At 45.6% G+C, this 23,971-nt stretch overlaps 1 protein-coding gene across 1 annotated transcript in view; it reads right to left on the reverse strand.

The window, feature by feature from the left end:
* Positions 1 to 23,971, reverse strand: part of LOC146177000 (putative thiopurine S-methyltransferase) — a 75,235-nt gene that overhangs the window by 22,705 nt on the left and 28,559 nt on the right. Inside the window, exon 2 of the mRNA XM_084581438.1 lies at positions 7,413 to 7,505. Within this exon, the coding sequence (XP_084437564.1) occupies positions 7,413 to 7,505 (93 nt within the window). The remainder of the gene's footprint in view (positions 1 to 7,412; positions 7,506 to 23,971) is intronic.

Raw genomic sequence — 23,971 nt, forward strand, 5'->3', positions numbered from 1 at the left:
ATGCTTTTTTGGAAGGCTTCGCAAATATTCCAAGGTTAGCGCACTGATTTGGAATGGTTAGCCTTTATTTTGTTTTCTTTCCGCGTTACTTATTTTACAGCACTGGGGCACTGCTTTCGACACACGTGACTGTTCTCAGAACATTCAGGTGTTTCAAATTTGTGTCTCGCAATTGCGGTCTGTCGAAATGGCTTTTTGCGGTGACGTAAAAATGACGTGGCGTGAAAACGAATTTTCAGCAGCGGTACTCATGAGGCCTGGATGGAATTTCAAGAGCTGCCTCCTGAAACCTGATTGGCTACCTTTTTGTGACGGGAAATGCGTCATGCGTAAACAATATATGATGATGTCAAAATGTCGTTTCATTATGAAAAGGATATGCTTCCATTGCTGTAAGTGACCAAAGTTCGGCGCCACATTTCGTGCCACTTGAGGCGGCCACGTAAAAAACATGGTGAATTCGACATGTAGTGTAGGCAACAATTAGCTCACCGCAGTTTGTTGGGCAGTTTGGTGCGTGGTGAAGTAAGCTGAGACATCTTACTGTAATTGCAGAAAGGACAAAAACGACGCCATAAGGCTGCCTCTCAGCTTCGCACTTTGAAGAGGATTAATATTGCAGACCCAAATATACAGCCGCACGATAAGTCTTAGCTGCCCTCCCGTTGCTAACGGTCTGTCCTCTTAGGGAAACCATCATTCCGTGCTGTTGTTGCCAAGCGCAGCAATGGCAGCCTACCAAATCAAACGGTTGATCTGCGCTAGAAGAGGAATATCAAAGAGAACCGCGATTCTTTCGAAGTATCTGTCTGCACGGTCTGTAAACACAACCTGAGGGGTCATATGCTGCGGTTGCTGTGCGACGAGCAGGCAGCGAGTGATCACCAAAGACTGCCCTAAATGTCGGCCCTAAGCACCATCTGTTTTGTGTAGCACTATGCACTCATTGCATTGTTAATGAAATGAAGAGCCTTCCTACGATTGGGGCGGGGGGGGGGAGCAAAAATGCTGACTGCATCTATTTTAATAAAGGAGTGTATGTGTCATGTACATCGAACATGTTTGCTTGCCACATGCGATGTTTCTCATCTAAAGGTTTGTTTTAACTTGCATGGGGGCTCACATTTGCTTATTTCAAAGAAAAAAATAAGTACTGCAGAGCACGTTTTGACGGTACGTTGTAATCATATGGTTCTTGAGTAAAATTTTGTGCTGAATGCTTTTTTAATACAGATGATAAATAATCCGCCCACCTAACTTTCGGCCGCCCCATGCTACGCTTTCCTTCCCTTGGAATCCAGTTTGTTACCTCAGCGACCATCGGTTCTCCTCTCCTCGCACTACATGTCCTGCCCATGTCCATTTCTTCTTCTTAATTTCTACTAGAATGTCGGTAACGTGAGTTATTTCTCTGACCCCCACTGCACACTTTCTATCTCTTAATGTTACCCCTACCATTTTTCGTTCCATAGCCCTCTGGGTTGTCCTCAACTTAAGTAGAACTCTCTTGGTTAGCCTACACGATTCAGCCCCATAGGTGAGTACAGGCAAGATGCAACTGTTGTATACTTTCCTCTTGAGCGATACCGGTAAGCTGCTAGTCATAATCTGCGAGTGCTTGCCAAATGCGCTCCATCCCAATCTTATCCTTTTTGTTATTTCCTTTTCATGGTCCGGATTTGCGGTTACTACCTGTCCTAAGTAGACATATTCGCCTACTACTTCCAGTATTTCGCTACCTAATGTAAACTGCTGTTCCTTCCACAGGCTGTTGAACATTACCTTAGTCTTCTGCATGTCGATTTTCAAGCCTACTTTTCTACTTTTCCTGTCTAGGTCATCGATCATTATTTGCAGTTCATCCCACGAGTTGCTTAGCAAGGCAATGTCATCAGCAAATCGCAGATTACTGAGGTATTCTCCATCTACCCTTATCCCTAACTGCTCCCATTCCAAGTCTCTCAATACTTCCTCTAAACAAGCTGTGAATAGTACTGGGGAGATTGTAACTCCATGCCTAACACCTTTCCCAGTCGAAAAGAACTACAGAACCTTGTCAAAAATACGACAAAACATCCTGTAGTTCTGTCGTAACCATCAGATTTTTCTGTAGTTCTGTAGTACTTTTCTGTAGTTTTGTAGTTTTTCTGTAGTAAATTCAGTTGTCTGTAGTTCTGTAGTACTTTTCTGTTGTAACTACAGAAATTTCTGATGTTACTACAGAATGTTCTGTTGTCACAACAGGTTTCCCGTCAAAAACCGCACAGAAATTCTGTCGTAACATCAGAAACTTTTCTGTAGTTTTTTCCGACTGGGTTCTTTATGGGAATTTTGTTACATTCTTTATGCAGAACTATGGTTGCTGTGCAGCTACAATATATATCTTCCAGCACTTTCACGTACGGCTCGTCTACCCCCTGATTTCGCAATGCCTGCATCACCGCCGAGGTTTCAACTGAGTCAAATGCTTTTTCGTAATCAATGAATGCTATGTATAAGGGCTGGTTATATTCCGAGCATTTTTCTATCACCTGATTGATAGTATGGATATGATCGATAGTAGAGTACCGTTTCCGAAACCCTGCTTGATCATTTGCTTGATGGCAGTCTAAGGTTGTCCTGATTCTATTAGCGATTACCTTACTAAATACCTTATACGTAACAGACAGTAAACTGACTGGCCTAAAATTTTTAAGCTCCTTAGAGTCCCCTTTCTTGTGAATGAGGATGTTTGCATTCTGCCATGGTTCCGGTACCGTTGATGACACCAGGCACTGCGTATACAGGGTGGCCAGTTTTTCTATCACGATATCCCCTCGTCCTTCAGCAAGTCTGTAGTTATCTGATCCTCTCCAGCTGATTTCCCCTTTTTCATAGTTTCTAGTGTTTTCTTGACCTCGTCCTTCGTCACTGATGGAATGCCTGACTGTTTTTCCCTACCGCCAATCTCACTACGGTCCTGACTACTTTGGCTACTGTAGAGATCTGTATAGAACTCCTCGGCTACTTTGACTATCTTTTCCATATTAGTGATGACGTTGCCCGCCTTGGCCCTTATCGCATATATCTGATTTTTGCCTATGCCCAATTTATTCTGTACCGCTTTAGGGCTTCCCCCGTTCTTTAGAGCATGCTCAATTTTTGTCCATGGTATACTTCCTTATATCGGACACATTGCGCTTATCTCGGACAATTCGATCTGGTTTGTTGGATTTGAAGCTTTCATACTCTGGCGTTTCTTAATCAAATCTTTCGTCTCCTTAGACAGCTTACCGGTATAATCTCTAACTATCGTACCGCCTACTTCTAGCGCGCACTCAGTAATAATATCTCTGAAATTATTGTTCCTTGCCTCTAGGGTAATGTCGCCATTCTGAGTTACAGCTGAGAACCTATTCTGTAGCGAGATCCTGAACTCTTCTGCCCTCCCCCTCACCGCTAATTCGTTGATGGGTTTCTTTTTTACTAATCTGTTGCGTTCCTTCTTCAGGTTTAGGCTAATACGGGACCTCACCATCCTGTGGTCACTGCATCGCACTTTCCCGATTACCTCAACATCTTCCATAATGGCGGGGGTTGAACACATTATGAAGTCGATTTCATTTTTAGTCTCTCCGTTAGGACTTTTTCATGTCCATTTCCGGTTCTTCCGTTCGCTGAAGAAGGTATTCATGATTCGTAAGTTATTGCGCTCTGCGAACTCAACTAGTAACTCCCCCCTTGCTATTTCTAGCACCAATGCCATAGTCACCTACTGGCTTGTCTCCTGCCTGTTTTCTCCCCACCTTGGCATTGAAGTCGCCCATTAGTACAGTATACTGCGTCTTTACTTTTCGCATTGCCGATTCTACATCTTATAGAAACTTTCAACTGCCTGGTCATCATAAGTACATGTAGTTATGATGACCACCTGTAGTTTATACCGCTTATTAAGCCTAATTACGATGCCTGCAACCCTCTCATTAATACTATAGAATTCATCTATATTACCTGCTATGTACTTATTGACAAGGAAACCTACTTCTAGTTGTCGCCTCTCTGGTAAGCCTCGATAACACGGTACATGCCCATCCTTTAAGTACAGTATATGCCTCATTCGGCCTCGTAACCGCACTAAGCCCTATCACATCCCTTTTCATGCACTCTAGTTCCTCTAACAGCACTGCTAAACTAGCTTTACTGGCTAGGGTTCTAGCATTAAACGTTGCCAGGGTCAGTTTCCGATGGCGGCCTGTCCAGCGGAGCCAGGCTTTCTTAGCACCCCCTGCTGCAGCACAGGTCTGACCGCCGCCATGGTCAGTTGTTCCTCAGCCGCTGGTGACTGAGGGCCGGGGTTTTATGGAGCTTATCATAGGAGGTTGCGGCCAATTACTGCACCAGGGTGGCCAGCTCCTGTTCTGGTGAGGGAGTGCGTTGCCGGAGGTGTTCACCGGCATCAGGTCCCATCCCAAACCTGTTTATGCAATTCCATCGACACGCGGATTTTTTTTTTATCCGGTGGAGAATTGCGCGGCACCGGGATTTGAACCTCGGTCCTCTTGCATGCGAGGCGGATGTTCTACCGCTACGCACGCTACACCGCTGCTGAGATTAAGAAGTTCGCATGGGTCGAGTGTATGCAGCTAGCACAGAACCGGGTTAAGTGGAGAAATATGGGAGAGGGCTTGGCTCTGCAGTGGGTATAATCAGGCTGATGATAATGGTGATGACAAATAATCTACTTTTATTGATTTGAATTTTACCGTTTCAACAGTAAGGAATACACGCGCGCGGCACCACCCTAGCTTCATGCCACAATTTCCTCAGTCATCTTTCGGTTTGTTTCTTATTCTACGTTTATGCCCCTCTGCACTTGTACGGTAGCCTGGGCATTGCCTAGTTAACCTTCCTGCCTATTCCGTTCTTCTATTTCTCTCTCTCTCTTTGTCAGATATCTTTCGCGTTTCGCGAGAGCCTTTCGCACGCCAGAGCATAAACATTTTAGTGACTAGGTGTTGGGACCAGCCTGTACTTTACACTTTGTCGGTTGTGTGTGTGTGTCTTCCGCACGCACACACGCACACACGCCCCAACACACACACAAACGCGCACACCACACACACACTCTCTCTCTCCCTCTCTGCGGTGCTTTCCACGGTCTGTACAACTCAAGCCGACACCAAATATTAGAAACTTAAGCAGACTTGCTGACCTAATGGTCATAATGCAGCTGTTCGAAAAAGCTGGACAGCACACCCAGTATCTAACAGTAATTGACAATTTGCGACTGCGAGCGTCGTCCTCGAACATGGACCATTCCTGCTGCGGAGGCTCTCCTTCACCAGTGCTGGCACTATCTCGCAAATCTGTCGATTCTTTCCGTTTACGACGAGGTCCTTAAACGTTTTATTTCCTGCATTCAAATTCGCTGATAAGTGACTCTGAGAGGTCATGGGCGCTTTTGAGGGCCTATGGCACTTTCCGAGCCCATTCTGCGCCAACCCATTACGCATATTCACTTCGCGTTCATTTTAACAACCATGTCGGGCTATCTACTACAATTTGTCACTACTTTTTCGCTCGTCACTAGCATCCATCTATCTGTCCTTCGAGCTTTTCGTATTTTTTGCTGAAACCATATGTCAAGAAATATCAATCAACAGCTATCATTATTTCTGTTTTTGGTTCCCTTGCGATATTCGGCTTAAAATACAGTGGAATGCTAAGATAGTTGTTTTGCACACATGATGAAAAAACGATGAAAAATTATTATCCAGCGCAGCATCGTTCTTTTCCATGCGTGTGTCTGTGTGTGCGTATGTGTCTCCGTTGAATTCTCGCCTGTTCAGCAGTTTTTTTTTTCATCCGCGTCCGCGTCCACATGCTGCTCATATCGCATAATCCCACTTCATCAAACCGCTTTTGGCGCAGTTTCCTATTTAAATGATGCTCGCATTGCTATCCTGATCAACAAAACTGCCGCCGACAAAGTTTAGTACTGCCGCTGGAACAATGAAGCTGGTCCCTTTTTTACTTAATGAGGACGACATAAGTCTGCTTATGAAAACGGAGAAACGTGCGTCAATGCAGTTAAGTTGGCCCGAGCAGAAATCCTGCATTATTTACGTCTCATGTTGACCATCTTATTGCCACAAATTCTTGGCTGATAAATACGGGTGTCTGGGGCTCTTTTGATAATAAAATAGCAATCAAGCTGTTCCGGGTACAGTGACGCGCACTGTACCTGCCTACATTACAGAGTATTATAATAATATTTTTGGAAGCAGTAGTGGCACAGCTGTGCCTACACGTTATTGCTTGGTATTGATTTACTAATAGAGCAATATTCTGGTGTAAAACAAAAATGAGCTGGAATTGTGCCACTGGGTAGATAATATATTTTAGTCGTGAGAGCTTATAAAACAAAAGCTATAGCGCAGCACCGAGAACAAAAATACAGTGTTGTAATTTACTACAAATAGTGGGAAACGTTTTGGTCTGCGCTGAATGCTTTCGCAGGTATTTCGTAGCATCGTTTCCCTCAATAATTTGTTCCATGTGTCATCTTTTCGTTCAAAGGCGCACACCGGCCCCATTCTATGTGCAGAAGAAGATAATCGCCTGCATTACATTTTGTGCACGAACCTTGCTTCGACGATGTATTTTTTAACTGGCTCCTAAAGAAGCAACTACACGGGTTGAAATTCAAAACAAACAGCTGTTGCTGTTTTTGCAGCTAGTCAGAGCCTCTGGCACTCTCGCATCTAGCCTTTGTCTTGCTGCAGGCGCTTGCGCTTCAGTTTGGAAAATATTTTATGTTCTGCACTAGAATACGAACCGCTCAATAGTCGCTTTCCAGATTAAGCTTATATATTGCTTCATGCAAACAAAACGAACAAACAACTATTTTGATACAATTCCTTCAAGTGTACTCGCCTGACAAAAAAAAAGTAGAGGCTCATTTCGTCCATACGCTCATTATGGTCAATCGCAGTATTTTCCGACAGCCCGTTCGCCGCTCTGTGGATTGATATCTATGAAGATCACAATAATCTATTATAGCAGTCAAATTCATGCTTGTTTTGCGGATTGTATTCTTGTTGCTTTTTATTCTTTACTGATATGTCCTTTAAAATCTGCTAGATGCTTCCGCTTTGACTCTGTATGTGCTGTGCTGCAAGGAGTATAGTTAATAGATCATTATAACCTAAAACAACCAACCATGTTTTTGGTTTTAAAATGTTTGTTGGATAATGTTATCAAGTTATATCAAAGACCGTCAATATAAAAATTGGGCTCGTGTCTAATCGCAGGCTCGAATAAATTTTCTGTTGTGCGTGACCATAATGGAGACAGCTTTCAACCAATTTTAATTCATTCTAACAATAAAGGATCTCTTTAAACAGCGAAAGTTTAAGATATTATGCACTTACCACTTCAGTTCATGCGCTTTACCGCAAAGAGGGATGAACACTTGTGCATTGTGTTTTCCAGCCAGAACAATATCTCGGTTATTCGACAGTAACCTGCGTTGCAAAGAACACAATAGCTGGTAATATACGTACACACTAAAGGATGGTGCGTGGTAGAGAAGAGGTGAAGCTCAATGCAGGGATTCAATGAATGTAGCAGTAAATGTTTGATAAGCATTCAGCGATAAGAAAGTGCAGCAGTGAATTTAATGGCGTGTATATGAAGTCTTGCGCTGTCGTGTAGGTAACAACGGCAACGATAGAAAATATTAAGGAAAGAGCGCCGCAGATATCTTCCCAAAATTATGTGGACGCTCTTCGTAAGGGAATGGATATTAATTGGCGAAAATTCTTTCGCGCATAGTGTTTAAAATCAACCACATTTTTGACTGCTAACGTTTGTCAATAGGCCACATGATATTGCCATTTTTCGTAAGTCGGTTGGACACTTTTACTCGCCTCTTGGCGCACACGTAACAAATATAAATAACAATTGTTCGGCAGTGTGGTTTCATTCAAGTTATTGAATTAAACTAGCACGCTTTGAAATTTTGTGCGCGCTGATTTGATAATCCAGGACTGCTTTCATAATATTGTGAAAGAAGGCTAGGTCAAGATGGCAAGGCGGTGACGGCCAGGACAGTTTGCCTTGTCTAGCGTTTTATTGCGATCACGAACCCAGGAGCGTGCCGGATCCGGCGCCGCGGGACGCTGATGATGGTACGTACAAATGAAAGAAGATCATGGCATGCACAAATGAAAGATCCACGGAAGGCTCACACAATGTACTCGGGTGGTCGGAAGCGCTCCTAACACCCCGATGCACCTCGGCGCAAAAAGGGTTTCAAGCGAGAAATATCAACAATTTCAGTTCCACGGTGGCGTCGATCGGCTGGGGGATAAACATGCGTGACTTTGCAGTTAACTGGAGAAGTTTGGCTGGTGAGCTCGTAGGAACCAAGGTAGCGGTGGTGAAATTTGTTACTGAGGCCAGGGGTGCGCAGTGGTGTATAAAGCAGTACTTCGTCACCAGGACGAAAAGATAACACGCGATGCGTAGAAGCATAGCGAGTCTTGCGGTCTTCCTGGCACGCTGCTGTGTTCAGGCGGGCAAGAGTATGGCATCTGGCCATACGAGATAAGAACTGGGTAGGTACTGATATGGACTAGTTGGGCGTAGAGAAGAGGGAATTGTCGAGAATTGTAGTGGGAGGACGGCCATAAATGAGGAAAAATTGAGAGTAACCGTTAGTCCGCTGTACTGCTGTATCATAGGCGAATGTTACGAATTGTATAATAGTGTCCCAAATTTGATGATCCGGTGTGATGTACATGGAGATCATATCCGATAAGGTGCGATGAAATCGCTCAGTCAGACCGTTTGTCTGGAAATGGTAGCTTGAGGTTGTCTTATGAAGGGTGGATGACGCGTGAAGAACATGGACAAAGACTGTCGAAAAGAAGGCCGTCCCGCAGTCGCTTAGGAGCAGCGGGAGAGCGCCATGACGCCATACAATTGATCGCAAAACGAAATCTGCTACTTCTTCAGCGGAACCACTCGGTACGGGTGCTGTCTCAGTGTAGCGTGTAAGGTGGTCGACACGTGTTATAATCCAATGGTTACCCCCATCGGAGAGAGGTAGGGGACCATATAAGTCGAAGCCGACTGCGTCGAATTGCGTTTGGCTACGCTGGAAGATAGGCCTGGCCAAACGAATCGTTTTTTCACGCGGTCGTATGTTTTTGCAGTAGCGTCATCGTGGAGAGTCGCCAGTATACGTGGGCGAAGCACACGCGGCACGACTGGGATCCAGCGACTTCCATCAGGGCAATACACGTAGCGGAGTAGGATGCCATCTTCGAGTTTGAAATTGCGAAGCTGTCGGCGAAGCCGAGCATTGGGTGGGTCTGAAGCGTCGATAAGGCGGTCGATGGTGCGACGACAGTAGTCGTCGGCTAGTTGTTGTGAGCGGAGAGCGTGTTTGTTCTCAGAGTCGTCAAAAGAAACTCTTTTGATATACGTCGGGGGAAGAGATGGTCGGCTGTGGTCAGAGGTGGCAATGAATTGGGAAGAAAAACAGCAAGTTGATTCCGAAAGTGAACAGCGAGAAAGAGCTTTAGTGTCTTGGTGTTGGCGACCCGATTTATAAGTGACGTCGAAATAGTATTCTTGCAGGCGTAGAATCCAACGGTGAAGTCGGCCTGTCAGTTGTTTGAGCAAAGACAGCCAGCGAAGAGCATGGTGATTGGTCTCAACTGTGAAGTGCCGACCGTATAGGTGAAGGCGAAAATTTTGGATAGCTCAGACGACAGAAAGTTACTCCTGCTCGGTAAAGGTGTAGTTTTTCTCAGCTGGAGTCATAGTCCGACTGGCGAAGGCAATCACTTTTTCATGCGAAGTTGCATCGCGCTGCAGAAGTACAGCGCCAAGATCGTGACCACTGGCATCAGTGTGCAGCATGGTTTGAGCGCTGTCACTGAAGTGGCCAAAAACTGGATCTGATGTGAGGGCGTGCTTTAGGTTGTTAAAAGCAGTTTCGCACTGTTCAGTCCACACGAAAGGGCTGCGTGCTTTAAGTAGTTCATGATGGGGAGCAGCAATAGTTGCAAAATGCGTATAAAGTGCGAGAAATAAGACGCCAGGTCGAGAAAACTGCGCAATTTTGTAGCCCGTTGTGGACGAGCAAAGTTCAAGACATTTTTTCAGGGTCTGGACAACTACCGTCATGGCTGACTAGATGTCCCAATATTTGATTTTCCTTCTGTGCAAAGTGGCACTTCTTGGTGTTGAGCTGAAGGCCCGCTGAAACGAGACACGTGAGACTACATTAAGGCGCGTGAGATGGCCGCCAAAAATTGCTGAAAATGTACGAATGTCGTCCAAGTGATATAAACAGGTTCTCCATTATAGGCCTCGAAGCACAGTATCGATCATTCTTTCAAATGTCGCTGGTGTATTACAAAGTCCGAAAGGCATAACATTAAATTCGTAAAGGCCATCGAGAGTTGCGAAAGCGATTTTTTTCTTTACTGTCCTCGTGTATAGGTATTTGCCAATAACCTGAGTGGAGGTCCAAATTCGAGAAATATTCGGCGCCTTGGAGAGAGTCAAGGGCGTAATAAATTCTTGGCATCGGGCATACATCTTTGTGGGTAATTTGGTTGAGTGCGCAGTAATCAACACAAAAACATACGATCCAGGCGAAGCCCATCGACAGAGACGTCTCTGCGATAAAAACATGTTCATAGGTATCTAGCATGACTTCACTACAAATTTTGACATTAAGTAACTAGCACAAAGTGAAGAGCCGACACAGGGTAGCCAGCCGCGTCTTCATCGATTGGGCTGCGCGCCTGCTCACTTGACTCGATGGCCTTCTTCTAGTCTTCGTTCCTGCATTCAATAATTACTTCACCTCGCGTCGCTTCCGCGCTTGGCGTGTTTTTATTTCCCAATGCTTGGATATACTCTGTGCGGGCGCGCACATGCAGACTGGATTCCAAAAAGCAAAAGAGAATTTACTCGACACATTTTACGCCAGAGTCATACAACGTGAAAAAGGAGTATATTAAGACTGCCTTCTAACCTCAGGCCTCAAAAGGACAGCTGCACACGTGCAGAGCTTTTCACTGGCGCACCAGGAGAGAGCGCGCCGCTTCCCAGCTGGATTAGCTGGCTTCCCATCCCAGAGGTGGCGGATGGCGCTATGGAACAAAGTATGTGAAAAACTTTTGATTTTTGTGCCGGCTTACTGAGGAGCCCATTTAATAATAACATATATCCTTGATATTTGCCCGACGCGTCGAAAAGCGGGGCTAGCACGCCAGGCGAGTCGCGCCGGCTACGAGCCGCAAAGTGGCAGTGGAAAAAACGACTGCTTCCGTCGCAGTTATCATTTCTACCTGCACCTCGGTATCGACCGCACAATCCCCTTAATGTATTCGCTATTGGTAGTCATTACTACAAGTTGTTATTGACGGGAATGAACTGTGATCTACGATTGATTACCGACAATGTAGCCTAAAGGTGGTAAGGCTTGGGAGCTGATCGCGGTGCCAACGTCTTTGGCGCACTTTTTCGAGACTGGCGGTGGATTTTCATGTCCAGATAGTCTTGACAGCGCTTCATGGTACTACACGTTTCAACGACGATGCGCATGCTTTGCGCACAGGGACAAATCAGTGTGAGAACAGCCGTGAACATCGGAACCATGCAGTAGCAGATCAAAATGGGTTATCAAGCAGTTCTATATTTCCCTACTAACATTTTTTTTGACGCCGGCATGGTCACAGCGCTGCCCGATTGTGCTGAGACAGCATCATCTTCATGTTAACCAGTTAGTTTGATCAACAGTTACGTCTATTGCACGAAATCCGACAAACTTTCATGACTGCACCTGCTTTTTGCTTCTTTGCTTGAGCAGCTGGCTATCGGGTCAATATCAAAGTGCCAGTGTCAAAATGCCAAACTGAAATTCTGATTAAACTAATAACAGAGCTAAGTACAGAAACAATACCGACCTTTTATGCTGTTTTAATTGACACAGTCAAGAATAAGGATGTCTGAGCAAGCTGGCGAGAGAGTAGAATTAGCCTTATAAATAAAGGCAAAGATAAAAAAACGTCGAATCAAGTCATATAGGCCGTTGAAAGTGACATCGGTATTTTATAGAACAACAAATCAGACAGTCAAAGATCAAGTACAAGGTGGACTGAGGAGGGTAAGAAGAGAACTGCAGAACAGCTTCAGACATGGTCGTAGACGAGACGAGACGTAGACTGCGAGACGAGCTCGCAGTCACACAAAGCATTGAAAAAGCGGCACTTAAGAACGACCATAATGGATGGCGTTTTTAAGCATGATTAAAGAACAACGTAGCGAAGGATGAATAATGATTTATAGGATCCATGGCAGCTAATATATGAGCATAAACTGAAATTTGCGTTTCACTCCATACACGTTTAATTAGAAATCTTCGAAATTTGAACTCAATTGGCTGAGCAGATATTTTTAAACTGAATCTTATTATTAATATCGAAAGCAGATTTCTGGCATTTCAACCATTACCCGCTGACGTCACAACGAGGTATCATTCCCGTGTCTTCATCTACGCGCAGTGTCGGCTGTGCTCTTGCGTGCAAGCTGTGGACGGTGGTCTTTGAGAGCGTTATTTTAGCAAAAATATTTTATTCGCGTATTCTTTTTATTTTAAGCCTTCTCTGTAATGTGTAACCTTGTTTTTTGTTTCGTCTAGAGATTATCGAGAGGGTGAAATCGATGACCGTATGCTGTATTATTTAAGAATACAAGCAGAAGCATAATATTCTTACGTTATGAGAATTAGCGTGCCAATAAAGCGCTCCTGCGTATAAAAGGCGCATGTCCAAAACCTTTCCGCCGTGAGCACGGCGAAATGGAGTGGGGTCATTGTTTACTGCTGATTGCTGACCAAATGCCCGTCGCTCTTTCTGTCCAAAACTAAGAGTAAATCTCAAATAAAACATGCAACATGAGAGCATACTTTGTGACATTAGAGAAGCAGACAAAACTTTTAAACTAAGCGCTGCACCTTTACTTTTTGTTATATGAGCATGATAGCCAAACGTAATTACTCTCGGCTTGTAAAGCGTGCGCCTCCACCACCGCTTTAGTCCCGCCATCACAGAATTCATCGCGTGTCGAATGCGCTTCACTTCCCACACCATCAGCGTATCCGACGGGTTCGAAAGCTGCCGGCTGTGCTCGCCAGACATTGTCACATCGGCGCTTCCAGCTAAATATGCATGCGCTTTGTGATGTAAGCAGTCGTCGATTTAGGGTCACTACTGCCAGGACTACGCTCTTCGACCACATTCAACCAGTAAAGATTGTGAATGCACTCTCTGTAATCGCCAAAACTCTAGACCCGAACCCCGCGCACTCGCACTGCACCTACTCGTTGGGGAACGGGCGGGTAGTTCGGCGTCCACTAACATCTCCAGCCAAAGTCGTTGCTTATGAGAAGGGGGAGCATACGAATTGTAGTCGCTTGTTTTTCTTTTTATAACACATTGAAGCTACAGACGAGCGTAGTTCATTGTTAATTTAGACAGCGCGAACAGGAAAGACACAGGACAAGATAAAACAAAGCCACAGTACAAGCGCTGTACTGTAATGAATGCTTACCAACTCGCCTAACGAAGTATCATAGTAAGACGAGCGTAGCCTTTCAAGCCGTTCACTCATCGGTTGTCAAGATCTCACTTGGCCTCCTAACGCGATCCGACCAAAGCAGATCGGGTGATCAGTTGCTGATCAGTTGCGTCGGCGTCGCGAGGCTGATAATTCCCCACTACGATAATAGGCGACCAGTGGTCGTGCTGGCGTCGTTGCGGGTGTAATGCGACAGATCAGTGCATCGATAAGCAGCTAAGGAACCTAATAGCGTCCAACCCACTTTGTGACCATGCTTATGCTGAAAAAAAAAAACGTGCCTTACTTTATATCTCTTTCGTGCGGTAACATCTTCATCAAGCACTTCTGCATGAGGGACATACATGGTTTCAATGGTCACAAAATAGAGACGTGTCCTTTGATATTGCAGCCTTGATTGCAGAGACGCTCCGCCGCGTATCATCTTTCTTTCTTTCTTTCTTTATTTGTTTCTTAGGCACACCCACACACGTATGCTTGTGTGTGTGTATGTGTGTTGAGATGCTTGTGACCTAACGCAACCGTCTCAAAATGGCGTTCGCTCTCTGTGGAGGAGCTTGTCGATTTCGATTTCTATCGCGTTCTTTTTGTAATAGGCGCCACTTGCTAGGCACTAAAACTGCGCGTGTACATTACTGGCTTGTATATTATTCCCAGAACTATGAAACAGCAATACATCGATCGGCCCTGTCATTACCCCTTTAATGGCTGGACTAGCGCGATAGCTCATCCTGCGCCACAGCCAGTCTTCTTCGTACCACTTCCTTGGGCCACCGAGCAATCGTACATATCGCTTCATTGTAGTTGGTGGTGAGTGACGATGAGGAGGTTCACGAAACGATAGAAGAGTATTATGTGCGTGCCACCACGATTACAATGACCACGATGATGCTTGGGTGATCTGCTTCCCATGGAGCTCCTCCGCCATCCACCATAGACGGTTCGAGGTCGCGTCGGGCGGCTGGGCGGGGGTGGCCTGTTCATGTACATCGGTTCCCTCGGGTCTTTAGTCTGGTCTCGGCTCTGGTTGGTTCGTCTGTGCGCCTTGTGTTCAGATCCGTGTTGGAGGCTGAGCGGTGGTAGTTACGGCTGATCGTGTCTGGGCAGAAAAGGCTGGACCGAAGCTGCGCGGGAATATCCCCGGACTCTCGGCCAATGGTGCTGGCGTACGGATATCGCTGACGCTCCAAGATGAGATTGGGGATTATACTCCGCACCTCCAATCAATGTGTTACGTAGCGACAAGCAAGAAGACGGCACAACATGGCGAAAATGTGAACTTTGATTTAATGTCTGGCCTAGCTCGAAGGCTCCTCTCGGGTCACTGCCTATCTTCTTTTTCGCAGCATATAAAAGAGACTCACAATACTGTAATCCAAGCTTTGATGTGAAAAATGTAAACATTTATTGAAATATTTACGAGGAGATAAGCAAATATTATTGCATGTGGTCTGACATGCTTATATGCATATCTCTTCTCTTTTAGTGAACGCGGTTAGACTGCTGCAATGTAAAATAAAGCTCTTATGATGCATCATAATCATCATCATCATCAGCCTGATTATACCCACTGCAGGGCGAAGGCCTCTCCCATATTTCTCCACTTAACCCGGTTCTGTGCTAGCTGCCTCCACTTGACCCCTGCGAACTTCTTAATCTCATCCGCCCACCTAACTTTCGCCGCCCCCTGCTACGCTTTCCTTCCCTTGGAATCCAGTTTGTTACCCTCAGCGACCATCGGTTATTCTCTCTTCGCACTACATGTCCGGCCCATGTCCATTTCTTCTTCTTAATTTCCACTAGAATGTCGGTAACTTGAGTATTTTTCTGACCAACTCTGCACGCTTTCTATCTCTTAATGTTACCGCTACCATTTTTCGTTCCATAGCCCTCTGGGTTGCCGTCAACTTAAGCAGAACTCTCTCAGTTAGCCTCCACGTTTCAGCCCCATAGGTGAGTACAGGCAAGATGCAACTGTTGTACACTTTCCTCTTGAGCGATACCGGTAAGCTGCTAGTCATAATCTGCGAGTGCTTGCCAAATGCGCTCCATCCCAATCGTATTCTTCTTGTTATTTCCTTTTCGTGGTCCGGATCTGCGGCTACCACCTTTCCTAAGTAGACATATTCGCCTACTACTTCCAGTATTTCGCTACCTAATGTAAGCTGCTCTTCCTTCCACAGGCTGTTGAACATTACCTTAGTCTTCTGCATGTCGATTTTCAAGCCTACTTTTCTACTTTTCCTGTCTAGGTCATCGATCATTATTTGCAGTTCATCCCACGAGTTGCTTAGCAAGGCAATGTCATCAGCGCATCGCAGATTACTGAGGTATTCTCCCTCTACCCTTATCCCTAACTGCTCCCATTCCAAGTCTCTGAATACTTTCTCTAAACAAGCTGTGAATAGTACTGAGGAGATTGTGTCTCCTTGCCTAACACCTTTCTTTATGGGAATTTTGTTACTTTCTTTATGCAGAACTATGGTTGCTGTGCAGACACTATATATATCTTCCAGCACTATCACGTACGGCTCGTCTACCCCCTGATTTCGCAATGCCTGCATCACCGCCGAGGTTTCAACTGAGTCAAATCCTTTTTCGTAATCAATGAATGCTATGCATAACGGCTGGTTATATTCCGAGCATTTTTCTATCACCTGATTGATGGTATGGATATGATCGATAGTAGAGTATTCTTTCCGAAACCCTGCTTGATCCTTTGCTTGATTGAAGTCTAAGGTTGTCCTGATTCTATTAGCGATTACCTTAGTAAATACCTTATACGTAACAGACAGTAAGCTGATTGGTCTGTAATTTTTAAGGTCCTTAGAGTCCCCTTTCTTGTGAATGAGGATTATGTTTGCATTCTTCCATGGTTCCGGTACCGTCAATGACACCAGGCCACAGGGTGGCCAGTTTTTCTAGCACGATATCCCCTCCGTCCTTCTGTAAATCTGTAGTTATCTGATCCTCTCCAGCTGATTTCACCCTTTTCTTAGTTTCTAGTGCTTTCTTGACCTCGTCCTTCGTCACTGGTGGAACGTCTGACTGTTTTTCCCTACCGCCGATCTCATTACGGTCCTGACTACTTTTGTTACTGTAGAGATCTGTATAGAACTCCTCGGCTTCTTTGACTATCTTTTCCATATTAGTGATGACGTTGCCCGCCATGTCCCTTATCGCATACATCTGGATTTTGCCTATGCGCAATTTCTTCTTTACTGCTATAAGGCTTCCTCCGTTCTTTACAGCATGCTCATTTTTTTGCATGTTATACTTCCTTATATCGGCCACCTTGCGCTTATTGATTAACTTTGATATCTCGGACAATTAGATCTGGTCTGTTGGACTGGAAGCTTTCATACTCTGGCGTTTCTTAATCAAATCTTTCGTCTCCTTAGACAGCTTGCCGGTATCCTCTCTAACTATCCTACCGCCTACTTCTACCGCGCACTCAGTAATGATATCTCTGAAATTATTGTTCCTTGCCTCTAGGGTAACGTCGTCATCCTCACTTAGAGCTGAAAAGCTATTCTGTAGCGAGATCCTGAACTCTTCTGCCCTCTCCCTCACCGCTAATTCGTTGATGGGTTTCTTTCTTACTAATCTGTTGCGTTCCTTCTTCAGATTTAGGCTAATTCGGAACCTCACCATCCTGTGGTCACTGCATCGCACTTTCCCAATTACCTCTACATCTTGCATAATGGCGGGGGTTAAACACATTATGAAGTCGATTTCATTTTTAGTCTCTCCGTTAGGCCTTTTCCATGTCCATTTCCGGTTCTTCCGTTTGCTGAAGAAGGTATTCATGATTCGCAAGTTATTGCGCTCTGCAAACTCAACTAGTAACTCCCCCCTGCTATTCCTAGAACCAATGCCATAGTCACCTACTGCCTTGTCTCCAGCTTTTTTTTTCCCTACCTTGGCATTGAAATCGCCCATTAGTACAGTATACTGCGTCTTTACTTTTCGCATTGCCGATTCTACATCTTCATAGGAGTTTTCAACTGCCTGGTCATCATAACTACATGTAGGTGCATAGGCCTGTACAACCTTCAGTTTATACCGCTTATTAAGCCTAATTACGATGCCTGCAACCCTCTCATTATTATTATAGAATTCATCTTATTACCCGCTATATACTTATTGACAAGGAAACCTACTCCTAGTTGTCGCCTCTCTTGTAAGCCTCGATAACGCTGTACATGCTCATCCTTAAGTACAGTATATGCCTCATTCGGCCTCCTAACCTCACTAAGCCCTATGACATCCCATTCCATGTCCTCTAGTTTCTCTAACAGCACTGCTAAGCTAGCTTCACTAGCTAGGGTTCTAGAATTAAACGTTGCCAGGGTCAGTTTCCAATGGTGGCCTGTCCAGCGGAGCCAGGCTTTCTTAGCACCCCTTGCTGCGTCAAAGGTCTGACCGCCGCCGTGGTAAGTTGTTCCGCAGCCGCTGGTGACTGAGGGCCGGGGTTTTATGGAGCTTATCATAGGAGGTTGAGGCCAATTACTGCACCAGGGTGGCCAACTCCTCTTCTGGTGAGGGAGTGCGTTGCCGGAGGTGTTCACCGGCATCAGGTCGCACCCCAAACCTGTTTATGCAATTCCATCAACACGCGGATTTTTTTTTCTTCCGGTGGAGAATTGCGTGGCACCGGGATTTGAGCCCCGGTCCTCTTGCATGCGAGGCGGATGTTCTATCGCTACGCCACCGCTGCACTCACAATGCATCGCTTAGCATTACTCCGATGTGCACCTTGACGGAGCTCCAGTGAAAAATAATCAATGCATACGAGGCTGTTTAACTGTCCAGGGGCTTTTAATGAGATTTTTCTAAGAGCTTGCTGTGAGTACCATGACTGTGCAGGAAACAATTTTTGTTCAACGGCTTTCTGCGTAGGTTGCTTGCAGTCGCTTGCAATACAGTAGGTCGTTTGCAATGAAATACTGATTTAGCGCAGTTTCCGGGATTTTAGATATGACAATTTGGCTGAACTGAACGACTACAAATTTAACGCTTCACTAAGCAGAGATTATCTCAGGTGGTTTAAGAGACCCTTATTTCTCATCGCACCGGTCTTCTAATTTGTAAAGAAATTTTTTGAAAAAGGCTATATACTGTTGCCGAGAGGAGATACGTATTCTAAATTTACGGCTTAGTGAAAAAAGGCAATCATTTCTTATTGTTACGTACTTTTTGTGCATCACATGAACTGAAACAAAAGCTTGCAAAGTTTAACGACGTATTATTTATTTACTAGTGGTACCCTGAAGTAATGCTCAGGAACTGGCTCGCGAGACCTCTATCTTCAAAGATACACAAGGGCGCAGGATAGGATACGAAAGCCCAAGCGCTTTCTTAGTATGAAAAAGAACTAATCAAAGGTTGAGGGAGAGCCTCTGTTCGCAAGCCAGGCCATCATTTTGACAGGGGACTCCTCGTTTTGCCGAAGGGAAGCCTGCTTGCCGAAACACTGGCTTGGCTTGCAAATTGCAGCTGCCCCTCAACCAGTGTACAATCCTTTTTGATAGATGTGAAACCATTTTCATCATCTCGTCCTACCCTAGTGCTTCCTTTTTGTTTTACGCGCATCATCTATCCGCTTCGACTTTTGGGAAGCCGATGTTCAGATACACACTGTTATAAACTCTCCCTTAGCTGGCAGGTTTGCGGACATACTCACTTTGTTACTTGTGGAAGTTGCCATGTCTCGCTGCCTTTCTTCCACATGTTGATCCAGTAATCTCTACTGTCATCGGTCTCAGCGCCGTACATGTCTTCGGAAAAGCCTACTCGTCCGTCGAGGTCTGATATGAATGTTCAGAAAAACCTGCAGAACTAGGCGAAGCCGACTGGATTTTTTCTGTTCACCGGAAACGCGCCGCCACCTGCCCTTTATGTGCTGGCAGATACGGACGTGCGCAAAAACGACTAAAATATACCACCCCTTTTTCAGAGCACTTGACACACTAGTGTTTACAATAGCGCGCACACGGCTGCACGATGCACGACACACACACACACAAACACACACGCACACACACACGCACACACACACAGACACATACACACACACACACACAAACACACACACACACGCACGCACACACACCAATACAGGCAAAAACACGACCCTAGACGCATGGTGCCACGTGTTTCTGCTACGTTCAGTTACCAAGACCTCGGGAATGCAACTTGTGAAGCACAACGGTGTTAAAGTTGGAGGATGCATTTATTGCAGCCTGTCACGAAATCGGCGCACATGTATACTAAGCCGGCGCGGCGCGAGGCCAGCGCGTCACCGCATCGAAACTTCCACAAGGTTCTAGAAAAACCTCCTGCGCGCGTAGCTTTGTACGCGTCGCCGTCACCCTCCTTCTCATCACCCTGCGATGACGGTGATTCATCAGTCTGGAAAATGCCTGCGGTCTCCAGAACATTCTATTGGACCTAGCCAATGACGATGCGCGACTCGACGGGAGGAAAAGAGAGCGCTCCAACCAGCGAAGCTAAGCGTGTAGGTGCGCTAGCTTTAGCGCGCCTTGACAGACAGACGCGGCGCGCCCTATTTAAAGAGACCGCACCGCTTGTGGAGTCAATCAGTCAGCCAGTGGTTTCGGCGTGTTCGCCAGTGCTTCGGCTGGACTCCCGGGGATCTCCCGCTGCTGGCAAGCCCACGGACCTGCGAGGGAGCGGCGCTCGTCTTGCATGGCGGCCACATCGTGACTTTCGAGATGTCGGACTGCGACAGTGTCCGGTGAACAATTTGGTGTTTAGTTTTGTAACTCACTCGTATTGATCTCTTGTAAATCCTCTGTGTTATTGAATACCTCTGTAATTGCATGCTTAGCGTTTGTTTTTCTGTGAACCTCTCGTCTGTGCAATTTTAGTGTTTATGTATTCCTGTGTATCGTCTCTTGCTGTATATAAACTTTGTTTTGTTTGTTACTTCTGACTCCAACCCTTACTCTGGCTTGAACCGGCGACAGCTGGGCACCAAATGGCCACCCCCTTCTGCCACTACAAGGTAGTTGAATTCCGGCTGAGCTTGCCACGTAAGTCGAGGGCATCTCCTTTGCGACCGGAACAGCTGCCCCAACTCACTCTAAGGGTGTCTGGGAATGTTCGCACCGTTAAGGGCGCATCGTTAATAATCCTCATAATTATTAACGGCTGACACAGCCGCTGCAGTATGCGTTAGAATTGAACTTGCTCAATTGTTGCAGCTTGCCTTCGCCCGATCTAGTGAAGGGTGGAAGGACAAAAACACAAAAATTGTATTTTGAATTTTCGAAGTTCTCTCTACGTTTTTGATGTGGCGGAGCAAAAAACAGGCATCGTAACAGCTGTAAGCGCCATTTTCAGTTAGTCTAAGCTATTGAATCAATGGAGCGTGTTAAATCAGCTCGGCTAGCGGGAAGGTATATGCGAGTATGTTTAAGGGGAGCCCATCGTCTTTGCCAATATTATGTTATGAGCCTGAAACGTGGAGTATGTTTACAGAGCCAAATAAATACGTTAACATCCTTTGCACATGATTCAAAAATACGTCCTTCTGAAGGTAGGTTTGGTTTGTTGGGTTTAATATCCCAATGTGGTTCATGCTATGACAGACGCCGTATGGGAGGACTTAGAACTTTCGACCCCCGGGGTTTCTTTAAGGGGTCATGATGGAATATAAGCTGTTTAAGGCATTCTTACTCCTGATGTACCAAGAAACTAATTCTCAAAGTTTCAGCTCTATCGGACTTGCAGATATTTTTAAAAGTAGTATTTTCCTTTCTTCGTTACCAGCTAGCTGATCTGGCAACCTGTGCAGCCGGTGACGACTGGGCCGATGCCGTGTAGTCTGCTACATGTTCTGTGCGCGAGCAGTGTCAACGGCGGCTACGCGAAGCTGCGAGAATGTAGGCCAAACAGATAATCAAGCCGCTTACCGAAATTAGCGCAAACCGAAATTTTAGTCGACCTCTGTTAGCGCTTTTAACCTAGGGAATAGCGGCATCTGTGGGCGGGACCCAAGTGCACATCGGCGCCCGAGTACGAATTCCACACGACCTGACCCGCTCGAACTGCGTACACGTTCCACACTCAAACATGTCTCAAAAGAAACGAATAAAATTCGCAACGTAAATATTGCCGTCTGACGGCGCTTTTGCACGACCTTCGGATACCACCCGACAGTGCTCCAGGACGCGGCACACTACATCGAGGCACCTAGCACCCCGGCCGTCCCGTCTTTACGCTGCTCGTTTTCATGCCCAAGACTCTCCATACCAGCATCATGTTAGTAGATTATAAGCTCACGAGGCTTACAGCACCAGAAGCCGCAAGCTTCTTGCAACGGCGCCCGCTAGCGCGAAGGACGATGGCGCTCAAGCTGCATGCTCCCTAATCGTCGCTAGGCCTACATTCGCTTCAAACCCACAGCGGACGACACTTTGTAGCAGATCAGCCAAGCGTTTAATAAATAGATCACTCGATCATGAAACTTTTTTACTCTCAACCCCACTGCTTCATAATAAAGGAAGTGAGTATATATTTGGCGACGCCTTAGCAACGGAGCTAGCCTATCAAAACACGGACACCGCGCTGGCGGTGAGCAACTCCGACCGTATGGGTCGGCATTTCACAAGAAGTATTCATTTTTCGAATGCCTATTATTATTACGAGTGAAACAAAATTTAGCATGTTTTTCTGACTCTGGAGCCAGGGATCATCGCTCACGTGGACGCCTTCCGCGGAAGGCACGACCTGCGCGGCGGTGTTCATGGCGGGGGCACTGCAGCCTTTGGATAATGGCGGCGGTCGCGCCGATGGTGGACGCCTGGCCTTGAACTAGGTCACGTTTCACTAGTCTATATTCTGTTTTGAGAAACATGTTTGTTACGTTTATTGAGGGTGGTTAGGAAGCGTTAATACAGTACAGTATATTGGCAGCATATCGGCGCCGGCACAGCCGCAGACGGTGCGGTGGCCTGTGTCACTTTGTGACAACACCAAGCATTTCAACATGGCGATTGCAGTCGGTGGGAGGAGCCTCGCGGTGTCAATCATCCACCTATCACAAAATAAGGATTGAGTCTAGGGTATTCAAATTATGGAAATACAATAATAAGGTACATTAATATCTGTTAAACTACAAAACTGTAATATACCGAATACCATGGTATGACCCTCTAACATGCACTGACATTGCACAGCACATGGGCACCTTGCTTTTCGCCTCCACCGAAAAGCGGCCACAGCGGCCGGGATTCCATCCAGCCTCTTTAAACACAGTTGTCGAGCGACCTAACCACGTCACCACCAAAACCGGAGGCTGTTAAAGCGTGAAAAATGTTTTTCTGTAATCGATGTCTGAAAAACGCTGTAAAAATAAACGATTTAAACCCGCAGAAAGAATACTTTATGGGAAAGCTGAAAGACCTCGTCAGACTCTACAGCGGTGTTTGTCCTTACGCTTAGAATAGTCAAGCTGGAAGGCAGGCGCCCGTTATAAGAGGGAGGCTCGAAGGCTGGCTGGCTTACAGACAAAAATGTTATCATCATTTTCATGTGGATAGCTTGCTGCTGGATTGAATGAGGAAGAATGACACCGACGGAGGCAGGTACCACCCACTCTTTCGTCACTCAGTGGTAAGATAGCCTGTGCTACGCTTGTTAGATAGTAAAGAAACAAGAAAGCATTTTAAATGTACACGGAAATAATAGTATAGCCTCTTTGTGCGTACCAAATGAATTTGGTATAGCAAATAATCTGCAAAAACTATAGAGTCATGAAAGTCCAGACTTGTGACGAGAACATGCGCTGATACGCACGAAGTTATGCGCATATGAATTTGGTCTGGCGTGTTCGCGAAATTTATTTACTGCTTCCTGGAACGCTCAAGGAAATTTTTTCTTTCCAGTAATGCGTACAGCCCAAAAACCGTGCCAGCCGCTCTCGGTGGGCACTGCGATGGTAGACTAGTCATCATAAAGTGTGCTTCCGGCTCGAACCAATTTTTTATAGTGGAGCGTTGATCGAGTTTACCGTGCATGATGAAAACAGCGATTTTGTGGATTCAAACGTTTTGAGAATCGAAGATTTTACATTAACAACATAAATTCGTGTGAGAATGTCAGACAAGTGTAGGTTAGAAGCTTCTTAAAAGATATCTCTAGCGGAAAACAACACTCTATGTTTTTCATGCTGCTCGTACATACCTATGCGCCTAAATTTTGTTTGAAACAATGGTCAAAACAATTTGATTTCTCTTCTGGACTCTCCGCAGCAGAGGAGACGACATTACCGCTAGTTAATCGGGACTGTGCATATCTA

This window comes from Amblyomma maculatum, chromosome 10 (genome assembly GCF_055883805.1).
Source record: "Amblyomma maculatum isolate TAMU_Amacu chromosome 10, ASM5588380v1, whole genome shotgun sequence".
Lineage (NCBI taxonomy): Eukaryota > Metazoa > Arthropoda > Arachnida > Ixodida > Ixodidae > Amblyomma > Amblyomma maculatum.